Genomic DNA, 13,687 nt, shown 5'->3' on the forward strand with positions numbered 1-13,687 from the left:
GTAAAGCCCAATATCACAAATTATCCTCAGGGGGCTTCACAATCTGTACAGCAATATAACATCCTCTGTCCTTAAACCCTCGATTCAAATAAGGAAAAACTCCCTAAAAAACCCTCTAACGGAAAAAAATGGAATAAACCTCGTGAAGAGCAACAGAGGATCCCTCTCCTAGGACGACAGATGTGTTATAATAGAAATATAATATATATGAAGAATGTGATCAATAGGACACCGAGCAACCTTCAGGTGCCGCCAAAACAAAATATGAGCTCAGCCACATGACCTCTGTCACCATGGAGACCTGAGAGGAGGACAGACCACACACACACACACTAGTGGAAACTCACGTCATCATCACGATACATGAGCAGTTTTTCTGGAAATTCATATGAGGAAGTGGTGAAACTTTAACCTCCTTAGTTAACATTTATAAGAAGTATATGAACGTTATGAAATAAACAGCAGATATAAGTGTATAAACAGATAATGAATGACAATATAGTAAAACAAAATATGTCTTCATAGTAGAGGTAATAATTGTTGACAAATACAGTACATTAATAAACACATATATGCTTATATCTACTTTATAACGTATTTAACGTCGCAGGTTGATTAAGTTGCATCTTTAACAGTAATCGATATTTTTCACCATTTTCTGACAAAGTGATTAATCGATAATGAAAATAATTGTTAAATACTTGCAGCTTAAATTTTATATACTGCTTATAAATGCTAAATTTGAAGAGTTATAATAAAGAAGAAACAAAAAAATTCTTACCACAATGTCCCTTCTTCTGGAGCTTTCAGCCACATTTCATGACGAGCCGGATCAGCTCTACCGGTAAAGACAGACTGAAAAGTTCAGACTAACAAAGGATCGAGCGGCTTCACCTGTAAACTCCTGCTGACATATCGCAGTTATTTTGCGGATGTATCTTATTGCATCTTAAAGTCTGCTAAACATAGGCACAAAGTTGGAGTATCAACCTTCAAACTCTGCACTGCAAACACCTGTTGAAATGATATTCAAAAGCTTCAGAGGGGTGACTGTAGTTCATATGTCAATAGCACATCTAATACTTGAATTACACACACACACATACATATACTCACAGAGCAGAGGCCCTGCTGTCACAGCTGTCAACACCATGGATCCATATATTTATAGTGTCAGTATCCAGTCACTCTCACTCAGCAGCACACAGGGTCACCTCTTTTCGAATTAGCCTCCCCTGGGTTAGCGTTTGATTTGTTTGACCTTCCCAGTCCTCCGTGTGTGTGTGTGTGTTTGTCATAAGCTACTTTTGGTGACAAATTTCAAAACACAAAGACCAGTTAATTGAGGACGGCTTGTCCAATTTGGGACAAATGCAGTGTCCCAAATCGGTAAAATGCTGATTTTTGGGTCAGTGGTTACGGTTAGGTTTAGAGTAAGTCTCCAGGAAATGAATGTAGGTCTGAGTGTGTGTGTGTGTGTGTGTGTGTGTACACACAAGGGATAACTGTAAAGTAAAGCCCAGTGCAGGAATAGACAGTGAGGTTTTTATGGGCTGGTGCTGTAATGTGAAGGTGGTATCTGATGTCATTCATGCCTGATCTATGTGTGTGTTTCTCTGTGTGTGTGTGTGTGTGTGTGTGTGTGTGTGTGTGTGTGTGTTTGTGTATCTTTGTGAGACCAATCCGAGTTTTTAACCTTGGCAGTGAGGACATTTTGTCTGCTCTTCACACTGGGACAAACCTTCCAACGACTGTTTGAGGGTTTTAGTTTTAAAGTTAAGGTTAGATTGGGTTTATGTTCAGTTTAGGGTTAGTGGTTGGAGTTAGGGGTCAGGGTTAGGGGTCAGGGTTAGGAGTTGGGTTTAGGATTGGGGTCAGGGTTAGCGGTTAGCGGTTAGGGATTAGGGTTAGGGGTCAGGGTTAGGAGTTGGGTTTAGGGTAAGGGGTTGGGTTAGGGTTAAGATTAGGGGGTAAGGGTTAGGAATTAGGGTTAGGGTTAAGGGGTAAGGGTTAGGGGTTGGAGTAAGGGTTGGGATTAGGGTAAGGGTTGGGATTAGGGTAAGGGTTGGGATTAGGGTAAGGGTTAGGGGTTGGGGTAAGGGTTAAGGGTCAGGGTAAGGGTTAGGGGGGTAGGGTAAGGGTTGGGATTAGGGTAAGGGTTGGGATTAGGGTAAGGGTTGGGGTAAGGGTTAGGGTTAAGGGGTAAGGGTTAGGGGTTGGGGTCAGGGTTAGGGGTTGGGGTTAGGGTTAACATTGGGGTTATATTATTCTTATTGTCATCAAATCTCATGTTTGGATCCAAACCAACAATGAACTAATCTACTAACTAGTATTGTGTGTGTGTGAATCAAAGCCTGATGTATCTTATTCCTCTGTTGTTGTTCCAGAAACTATTAAAAACACGTCAGTGAGTCACAGCGCTGCACTGGGTGACATGTTGCTTCATCATGAAGAGTTTGGTCACGTTAGTTTGTTTAGAAACGGCTCCAAAGACTAATAACAGCATCATGTTTTCAGTCTCTGGAGAGTAGTTCTGTGTAAGGTAGATGCTACTGAGCATGTGCAGGAACCCTTTACTATTTACAGCTTCACTAGCTTGTTGTGCTTCATATCACAACCTCTGGACTTTATACTGACGTTTTTTGAGAAGTTTACAACATAGTAGGGATTATTTTAATTATCGATTAATCTGCTAAATATTTATTAACTTGAAATGGAGTCATCATTTTATCTATAAAGTTAATGTCTGGGTTTTGGGGCTGCTGGTCGGACCAAACAAAAGACATTTAGTTTACTATCATAGAAGACAAAGAAAACATAAAAGCCTCACATTTGGTATTTTTGCTTAGAAAAAAAACAAACATTAATATTCTGTTCATTGATTAATTGAGTGATTGAGTTTATAAACTGTGCATAAATGCCAGTCAGGGGAACTTAAAGTAAAGTGTTACCAAGCAACACTATATGAGGCAAAATGACCTGATTTTCTTTTTCCAACGTTCTCGGTTCTGGTTCTGTTTTTTGTTGAATGGCTGAAGAGCTTTAAGTGTGAAAAGAGCTTTTAAAACTGATCTTAAAATTCTCCTTCTTTCCTCCCTTCATCTCCCTGCTCGTTATCCAGAAGCGTCTCTGCGGCTGCACGGCGGCCCGGCCAGGAACTCCTACATGGAGCAGAGTTTCCACGGTCTCAACCCGGTGCTGCAGCTGCCGGTGAGCCTGGGCGCCGTGGAGGAGGCCGAGGCCAACGCCAGCCTGACTGGGGCGCCGCTGCGTCGCTGGCTGGACCGTCTGCTGGAGGGCCACTGGTCCGCCGCGGACGTGTGCTCGACGGGCCCCAGCGCCTGTCCGGTCATGCAGCGATGCCGCCTCACCGCCTGGAGCTCCGCCAGCCCCGATCCCAAGTCTGAACTGACCCCGCCCAGAGAGAACGGACGGATCAGGTAGCAGACGGACGGACTGAGGGAGGAGAGGAACACATGAAGGAAGGCGTGGGGCTCGTGTCCTGTTTAGTGTCTGATATTTATTTATTTAAAAGTTTGTGAACGATGATGGTGAGGTGGGAGAGAAAGGAAACGACGGGACGAACTTTGGAGGCAGCGACGGGAAGAAGAGACTCAGATGTTGAGGGGAAGAAAAAAAAAAATCCTCCTTCAGTCTTCATTCAGTCTGCTGCTCTCACTGTTACGTGGGACTACAAAGCTGTATGTCAGAAGAACTTTATACCTCTTGTTGTACGAGTGTTTCCCTGGATCAGGACGTGTGTGTGTGTGTGAGTGTGAGTGTGAGTTTTACATGTTCAGATGCTGAAAACAAACGCGGTTGCTCATTTTTAGGCCTGTTATTTTGACAAAGCTTTGATCAGGGGTTAGTTGGGGTTCAGTTTCATGAGATAAATAGTTTTTTTTATTCTGCTTGTATTTTATTTACAGAAAAACTTTTCAAAACAAGATCACAGTTTAATCCACGGCTATGCGGTTTTCTCAGTCATAGTTCTCAAAACTCACAGAAACATCCTGGAAAATAATTAGTTGCCCTAGAAAACTTTTTATTTTTATTTTAAAAAAGGTGCAACAAAATGACATCGAGGTTGCACAAATGTTCATCCTCTAATATGTATTTTGTCAGGTGTCCTCAGTGTTTTCTGGCTCGTCTACTTGTGAATCCTCCTCATTGCTGGTTGTGACCATTTCAACCATAAAAACGACATCTTTCTTCATTTAAATTGAATCATTTTCTGATGTCTGAAGAGAGGTACGATTAATTATCAGTTCACAAGATAAAAAAAGCAAAGATTTGATGAGAGGAAAGACTTTTCCTGTTGTGTTCATCATCACATGACCTCCAGGTCAGGAACCGTTTCCTTAGTGAAGTCACCTGACACAAATTGGCAAAACTTTTAAAATTTATAATTGATGTTTTGTGTAGCTCACAATCTGTTTTCAATGTTATTATGTATGATTGTTCACCAGAAAAACATCCCAAACAAGTATTTGTTGAAGAGCAGAAACTATTATCTTATTTCCTTAAGATAACATTCTGTGTAACGACCTTTGTTTTGTTTTTTTTTTGCTCTGACGCCTCATCGGTTGAGAGTCAATTATCCAGAAATAATTCAAGGTTTGATATTTTGAGATAATATCCAGAAAGGTTGAGTCAAGAGTAACTGGTATATTTGAGATAATGCTGTAATTAAATCTCGGGGTTAACAAGCCTCGTTAGTTTCTTTGAGATAAGATTCCTCAGCTGTGATTCAGAGATAACGGGTCTAAAAAAAAAAAAAAAAAAAAAAAAAAAGCTATTAGCAACCACAGACCTTCTCATACGGAGCCGCGCTGGTGTCGGGGAGGAAAAAATTCACATAAATCATTCCTGTAAAATGACTCATTTCTGAGCTCAATATACTTATTTAATTCCTTCTAATTTGGTTATTTGTATGTTTGAATTAGAAAGTTAACTTTACCCTCAACAGAAAAGCTTTAGCAGCATGAACTTGTAAAAAAAAAAAAGGAATTAAAAAAACTTGTAGATTTGACTTTTTGAAAAGGTTTATAAGCTGTAATTAACAACTTTATTAATGTTTCTATTTCCAAACTTACAACATGTTTACAACTATTAACACTGACTATTAACAAGCTGCTTCATCAATAACTAATATTTCTATTAAGTCAACATGTCTGCAGTCATTAATTAAAGGGTTATTGGTTTCTTAACTGGCAACCCAGAAGATGTTCTTATCAATGAGTTTATAACTGATCTATAAAACTGGACTCATCTATTTATTAACAATTAATATATCCATTAATTACAGTTTATAATCTTTGTTTTATTAGAACATGGTCCCAAAATATGAATACATGAAGGTAAAAATACAAGTCCTGCATTCAAAATTTTATTCAAATTACCTTTTAAAGTACTTAAAGTACTTATTTTACAGAATGGATCCTTTTAGTATCAGTACATGTATTATATTATTGGATTATTATTATTATTATTATTATTATTGATGGAAGCAGCAAGTTAATGAAGCTCGTTGAGGCGGAGCTGACTTTAATCTACATCTATTCTGATAATCGATTAATCGTTTTAGTCATAAAGACCAACATTTGCATCATTGTTAATTGAATATTTTGGACAAAACAAAAACATTTGAAGACGTCACCTTCAACTGTCGGAACATTTCACTTATCTGACATTTTTATGAACTAAACGATGAATCGATAATGAGAATAACTGTGAGCTGCAGCCCTGAAAGAGCAGTATGTTTTACCAGCTGCTCCTCTTGTTTTGTATGTAAAATGTGAATCTGCAAAGCTGTCAGATAAATGTAGTGAAGTGCAATATTTTCTTCTGAATATAATATTTACAGTACTTGAGTAAATGCTCCACCAATCGAACTAATTAATTAATTAAGAAACGTTTCCTCCTCAACACCCCAACGGCTCTGTTCCCGTGTGTGTGTGTGTTTCTTTCTCGTTTTCTTTCTGTGCCATGTCTGAATCCTTCAGACCGCCTGAGACTTGAAGTGTGAGACGACGTCCGTTATGCTGGAACTCAGAAGACATTCACTTCCTTTTTTCCTTTTTAATTCATTATTCTTTTATCTTTTTTTTTTTTTTATTATTTTAAATCTGCTCTTTGCTGTAGGAACTGATGTGACTGCATCAGACTGTACAACTGCTGCGTGAGTTATTTATTCAGAAGTTTATTTAAAACAAATTAGTTTGTTTTTTTTTTTTTAGTCAGTGACTAATATTTTTAAAAATGCTGATATTTGGTGCAGCGGGTTAGATTTGTGTTTTTTGGATAAAAAAAAACGTCTGCCTTTGTTACTAAAGGCCTTCAGATGGTAAATGTTTGTATCGGTGGGTTTTTGGGTTAAAACGGCCTCCTCTCCTCTCTGCTCTTTGACTTTTCTACTTTTATTTCAGCTGCAGGTTTATTATCGACAGCACAGGAACATTTTTTTTTTTAAAAGCAAGAAGGTTTATTTAAGTTTTTCTTTCCCTTGTTTGGTTTGTTTTTCTTTTTTCCAGTCAGACATTTCTGAGGCTAATACAGTTATTATTTATTATCCATTAGTTATATTGTAGATGTCTAAAATATAATAGCAAAATACCCATCAGCATATTTATATAATACTATATATGTCTGAGTCTACTCAAAACCTCAATGGATGTTTAATTTATGATGATATGAAGCAGAGAAAAACAGAAAATATTCATATTTTTTAAGCTTTCAACAGCAAATTTATGGTTTATTACTTAAATTGATTGTAAAAAAAAAAAAAAAAAAAAAAATCTGAATCTACTAATTGGTGAGTCATTCAAGCTTTAAATTTTAGACATTACTGCAACATAACATTCATTAAGTATTTCTGTAATGAAAAACATTTGTGTGTATATTGCTGCATTAATTTATATGGAAGTTACGGAGAGCCAAATGTTTCACATTTCAATATTAAGGCATCATAGGGGGAAAAAAAAACTTAATACAGACAAAATAAATGCAACATAAATATATTCAATTTCACAATTTAATGGTTATATTTCATTTTGTCTGAACTTAATGATTTTATTCATAATGTCCTGTTTATTTGAGTCTCTATAGAGAATAACCAGAACTAGCTGTTGGGTAAGAAATTACTTTGATTAAACTTTTCTTAATTTTTTATATTTAAATATCATCATAATACATATATGTGTTAAGTTGATAATGTTTATGAATTTCTGTTTTCATATTAATCATTCAGTTTGGATGTAATAGTAGTGGAGGAGAGGCCACCCAAAACATTTAGATGCACCTTTTAGATTTCCATGCTGCTCAGTGACGGAAACATTAAACATTGTGCCAAAACAGCAAATATTCACTGAACCTGGGCTGCACCAGCGAGGATGAAGGTATTAAAGTTGCCCTGTGTAGATGTTTATGTGAGAGCAACAAACAGTTTGCAATAATGCAAACAGATAAGAAAACAAGGAAACAAAAACAGCTACAAGTATTTGCTGCATTACTTTAAAACTGTTTAAAATTGAATTTAGGTTCAGGTGTGTTTTGGAACAGATTGGGTTCTGAAATTTAAATGTTTTATATACGACACTCAGCCCCTCTAGATGTCGCACTATAGCACCATCATCTCAGACCAAAACAAATGAGCTCGTCATTTACTCAATAAAGTTTGGAAAAAAAGAAACAGACAGCTCAAACTAGGCAGAGCAGATCAACTACGGATCAATATTCTGTTACTGCGTTGCCTGTTTCTCCCCTCAAATGCTTTCAGAAACATATTGCAGTGAACCGATCAGCTGTAATATGAGAAAGTTTGTTACGTGGCGGCCATGTTGGAAACGGACTCGGGGAGGCCAGGGAGGGACAACAGGGAGGGACGCCGTTAATCCTCTATATCTTTACACGGCTGATAGTTGACGTCTAGCGGGGCTGAATGTTGTATGTTGCACCTTTTAACTTAACATAATTACTATGGATATCATTTTACAGTAATTACATGCTACACATTTATCTCAACCAAAACTGAATATGTCAAACATAATCACAGATTATCTAAATTTATTAATTGTAATTTAAAATGTAAATGCAGCAACATAATCTCCTAATCCTTAGTGGTGCAATCCATTGTTCATTACTATAAAAAAAATATTATTGAATTATTTAGAAATAAACATTTCCTGTGTGTTTGTGTTGTTGCCGTATGACAATATTATTGGGACCAAAACTGGAGGCCAGTGAGGTTTTCTGACCATGAGGGTGAATAAACTGTTATTCTGTGACAGTCAGCACTTAATGTAAAAGACACGAACGGTACGTCATATTTATTCTAAAATGATTGTGACTATTATATATATATATATATAATTTATTGTTATTTGAAATGATGGACGCACGTTGCAGATGTTACCAGATGTTTGGGTCGAAGGGTGAATACAGTCTGTAACGCACAGGACCAAAAACACGCTTAAAGATTAGTGACTTACTGCCACTAAATTAATGGATTAAAGTGAACGCATGAGGTGAGGTCAGATTATGTTTGATTTCAACATTAGAATGAAAGCATCAGAAACCAAAAAAAGATCCTCACTAATGGATTCTCTAAAGGGATTATTTAAGATACAGAATACTTTGGTGACAGGTGTTTGTCCCCCTTTACAGTAGCATCAGAACAAAATGACTGTTAGGTGTTTATTATTAACTTTACGGCCAAATAAAGTCTATATTTATTCAAGTATTCAACTGTAAAACACGAGAAGCTGTTATTTTGATGAGCTGTGAGGGTTTATCGGTCGATAAGAGGATGCAGTTTTCTTGTTTTTGTGCCGCGTTTTAAAAACTGTTTTTTTTTTGTTTCTGGTGCTTTCGTTTTAATGCTGAAATACAACGGTTAAAATTTCCCTGACCAGGTGAAATAAAACTATTATTTAAATTTTAAAAACACTAAAACATGTTTTAGTTTCAAATGAAGCCATCAAGTAATTTGATTTAAAGTTTGAATCCTTAAATTTCACCAAATTTTTCAAATTTTTTGACAGTCGTCATGACATTTAAACATCTGATCTATTTTTAGCAGTTATGGCAGTCTACGGCTTCCATATTTACGTGATAAAACAACAAATTCAGCTTTTATTTATTTATTTTCTGTTCCTCCTCGACGTTAATGCCATAGATTTGAAAAGTCAGAGCCATCTTATGTCCGATATGTATTTTTCATATGACGAGTGAGTCGATGTAAATCAGTATTTTGTTAAATTCATAATAGATGTATAGTTTTTAAGTTGAAGGTGTAGAAGCTCTCTGGACGCCTGCTGTGATGGTTTTTAAGAGGATTTTTAAAAAAAAAAAAAAATTGTTTGAAAGTGTTTTAGATGTTGATAAAGATTCTGGAGGATAATCTCAGCTGACAGGTTTGATCTTTCCAGACTTCTTGTTTTTGCCTCACTTTATTTGCTGTTTTATTCCTTTTCTATCAACCTGTTTTTGTTTTATCCCAGTGCCATTTCTTTGTCTTATCGACTGTTTTCTGTTATTTGCTTCTCTCTCTCTCTCTCTCTCTCTCTCTCTCTCTGGGGGTAGTGCTGTGCCTTAGTTGTACTCCTGTTTTAGGAAACCCTCTCTGAAAGCATCGAAAACTGTCTCAAATGTCCAAAAACCAAAAAAAAAAAAAAAAGAAAGAAAAATGTTGTGAATGCCTTATAAATGACCTTAGTGGTTTTGAAGTACATTTCTGAAAATAAAAAAGAATCTCCCTTTATGTTGTGGATTAATATACATGTGGATGTATCAGTGTTTCACAAACTGAGGTCGGGTTGAACTTTAACAGTCCTTAAAAAGGGGACATATTCTGCTTTTTGTGCTTTTCTGTCCTTTATATCCTGTTATGATGTCGGATGTTAAACATGATCAAAGGTTCAAAACATATTTTAAAAAAAATGTTGGCTTTAAGTCAAAAGTCAAGGCTTCAACCTGCTCTGTTTGCAAAGTTACCTCTACTTCCTCCTCACACCGACGTCAGATTGTTCACACATGCCCACAAACAGTCGTCCATTCTGTAGCCTCGGTTACTAAGGTGGTTGCTAAGGTGTTTCCATGTGGTTTTTCACTTTGTCCACTCTCATGTTTCGGACCAAATTTCAGCTCCAACATGTACGGATGTATTTGAGAAGTTGACATTTGGAGTAAAGAAGGAGAACAAGAAGTGAAATCCCGCTACTACGGAGCTGGAGGAAGCTTCCTGAAGCTGACCAATCAGAACATAGTGGGCTCATCAGGAGGCGGGGCCTTAAAGAGACAGGAACTAAAACGGCCTGTTTCAGACAGAGGCTGAACTGAGGGGCTGCATAAAGGACCAGTAGAAGATAAATAAGGAGTTTTTAACTGGAAATCATGTTAAGATATTCCAGTAGAGCCCCAGAATATAAATATAGAGGCTGGAGATGTGCAGAACAAGCAAGCACGCTCCCATTCTTTAGACATTAAAGCAGCTTTAATCAATATTTTTATAATATATGAGATGACAGTGTTTGATGTGTTGGACATGGCTCGTAGTTATAACCTACAGAGAATTAATACAATAAATATAAGTAAACACCTCTAAAATATATTTAAATTTAATTTAAAAAACACCCAGTAATTTCCTGAATCAGCTGGACACTGTAACTATTAACAAACAAACAGGAGGAAAAGCAATTTCGGGGACTATTTTCAGTGGCGGATTAATCCTAATTTAGTGTTAGTATTTGTGAAATGGTGTGACTCACTGATGTGTTTTTGGACATCAATGAGACCTCATCAGACTTGTCCTTTAATAGCTTTAATACACTTCAGAGTTTTCTTGGAGCAGCATCTAGTGGCTGTTAGAGGAACTGCAGCTTATTTAAAGTGCTGTTCTGGATTTTATCTATAAATTCAGGCCTTCGGTATAAATGATTACATCTATTGATTCACGTCTTCCCTGCCTTGTTTTTTTTTTTTGTTTTTTTTTACTGATTTTACTTAAAAATGTTCCTGAGTGATCGTTCACACAAGCTTCATGTGTGCAGTGAAGAGCAGCCACAGCCAGAGGTGATGGATCAATCATCAATACAGCTGATCGAAGGCAGGCAGCAGGACGGACAGAGTTAATTATCACGCAGCATGTGACACGCACCATAACTCAGATACAGAAGCTTTTGGTGTAATATTTTAATCACAAGTGTCAGAATTGTGTCTGCTTTTTTTTATTTATTATTGTAGCTTTGGTGGCGCTAGGCTAACAGTTTCCACCTGTTCCCAGTCTTTATGCTAAGCTACGCTACACACATCCTGGATTTACTGCGTCTCTGCACTGTGCAGGAGGTGAAACTGATATTTATTTTTAGCTGATTCTGGAAGTTTTACATAAGAATTTTTTTAAAAAGTCAGATCTCTCCTTTAATTCAGTCAAGTATTTAAATTATAAGTATTTAAACTGCATTTTTAGACCATCATGAGTCACTAAAATTATTGAAATGCAGGACAGCAACTAGAATAATGAACAGTGATCTCAGTAGAATCAGGTTAAAAGGTTTCCAGTAGATATTCAGTGTAGTGCAGGTGGGTTTTATTTATATTGACATCAGAAGTGCATTTAAATGTTGATCAGACACCAAATTAATTTATGTTTTAATCATTTGATTTGTCAGAGACTCTTTAATTATGTTTTCTGTCATTTTTTAGTAACATTTAGACTCAATATCTCTGCAACGCTGCAAGGAATAAAGCTCTGGTGGGGAAATACATAAATAAATTGTTTATTTTTCTATTTTCATCAGCCTAAAATCAGTCCAAACTTGAAAATATGAGGTTTACAAATACTGGAGTCATCATATTTTAAATAAAAGAAGAAAACCTCCAGGACAGACAACAGACAGGACCTCCCTGATTTTACATTTATTCTCTTGCATTATGTTTAAATATACGCTCATAATGAGAAAGTCTAATCCTGTTTACAGCAAAGATCTTAAACAAATGTCCCCAAACATAGAAACCTTCCATGTGTTTCTATCTGTGTTTACAGAGGACAGAAAAAAAGGTTCTTTCCAGCTCTTAGACAGTGTTTTAACTGATGGCTGACGGCATTTTTCAAATTAAAGCAGCATATACAGTATTTCTTCAAAAACACTAATGTAATTTATTTGTTTATTTATCTTTTTTGTTTTAATTATGCTCACTTTTTCCTCTATTAGCTTGCGACTGTATGAATCTGACTTGAAATATAAATATATAAAGAATATTTATTTATAACAATGGAGGCAGAGTCAGAGCTCTGCTGCCCCCTTCTGTTCATTATTACAGTTACATCAGTCCGTTGATCGATCACTTGTAATGTGCATATTGTTGCTGCACATTGTGATAATTAATTAATGTTAAGATATTAAATGTTTAAATTGGGGGTCGCGTACGTCATATTATATTCTATATGTTTTGCCTCATTTAGTTCTTTGGTTAAAAGAGTTTTAACAGTCAGAGATGTTTTGTCTTTTTTCTCTTACAGGTTGATCAGAGGAAATTTTGCTTTTTTAAAAGAAAGTGAAGCAAATCTTTACAGTTTACAGTGAAAATTATCTTATATCTATGTTAAATCAGGTTTTCTTACTAAATTACAAAAACTACTTTTAATCTTTTTTTTTTTTTTTTTTTAAATCTGTAACTTTACAATTCACATATAACGGCACTTTTGCTGCTCTTAATTTCCAACACAGATTCAATTCATAATTTTATGAGGCTATTAAGATGTTTAATGTTACATATTCACCCAAAGTAAAATATTAAAGGACGTGTTTGTGTCTTAAAACAACAGTCAGTGAAACCTGTTTTTCTTGCTGTAATCATTCCTCCTGTTCATACTGACCATTAGAAGATCCCTTCATAATGACCTTACAATGGAAGTGATGGAGGACAAAACCCACAGTCCTCCTCCTGTGCAAAAAATGTATTTAAAAGTTTATCTGAAGCTAATATGAAGCTTCAGCGTCCAAATGAGTCAAATCAAGTAGATATCTTTCAACGTTACAGTCTTTTTAGTGCCAAAGTTCCTCTTTTTATTACTATACTTCCACCTGCAGCTCAACAGGGAAACACTGTCCGAGGAAACACAAAGAGGGAATTTGATGCTAAAAAGACTGTAAATGTGTCAGATATTCACTTGATATGACTAACTCAGACTGCTGAAGCTGAATAGAAGCTTCACAGAGACTTTTAAACGACAAAACTGTGGATTTTATCCTCCATCACTTCCATTGAAAGCACATTTGAAGGATCTTTTAATATCCAGTATGAACAGGAGGAATGATTACAGCGAGGAAAAACCTCTTTCACTGTTACTATGGACACCTGACTGCTGGTTTAAGACACACTGGAACAATGTGAACTTGTCCTTTAATCTGCAGGTTAACTGTAAACTACCCTCACAATTCATTTGTAAATTAAACTCACCTGTTGTTTCACCTGCAGACGTCGGTTCATCCTCTGAAAATAAATGTTCCTTTTCTTCCTCACTTGGAATAAATTGATTTTATAAACTGTGGTGAAAAAGTCAAGAGTTTCTCCTACAACACATGAACCTTTCTCACAGCAGAAAAAGCTGAGGTGTAACTGACGTCATCATCATCATCATCAGTCTTTATTAGTGACACCTGTGTGACAACATGCATCCAACACA

The 13,687-nt window shown here is 36.3% G+C and overlaps 1 protein-coding gene and 1 long non-coding RNA gene across 2 annotated transcripts in view; one reads left to right on the forward strand and one right to left on the reverse strand.

Moving 5' to 3' along the window:
* LOC122966740 (xylosyltransferase 1-like) overlaps positions 1–4,855 on the forward strand; it is a 47,925-nt gene extending 43,070 nt beyond the window's left edge. The window contains exon 11 of the mRNA XM_044331062.1: positions 3,122–4,855. Within this exon, the coding sequence (XP_044186997.1) occupies positions 3,122–3,444 (323 nt within the window). The 3' untranslated portion in view covers positions 3,445–4,855. The remainder of the gene's footprint in view (positions 1–3,121) is intronic.
* On the reverse strand, positions 85–13,662 carry LOC122966786. The gene is made up of 3 exons (XR_006398460.1): positions 13,462–13,662; positions 782–838; positions 85–301 (listed from the first exon to the last, which is right to left on the reverse strand). It is a non-coding gene; the product is annotated as an uncharacterized LOC122966786 (long non-coding RNA).
* Between the last annotated feature and the right edge of the window lie 25 nt (positions 13,663–13,687).

Source organism: Thunnus albacares, chromosome 17 (genome assembly GCF_914725855.1).
Source record: "Thunnus albacares chromosome 17, fThuAlb1.1, whole genome shotgun sequence".
NCBI classification, from domain to species: Eukaryota; Metazoa; Chordata; class Actinopteri; order Scombriformes; family Scombridae; genus Thunnus; species Thunnus albacares.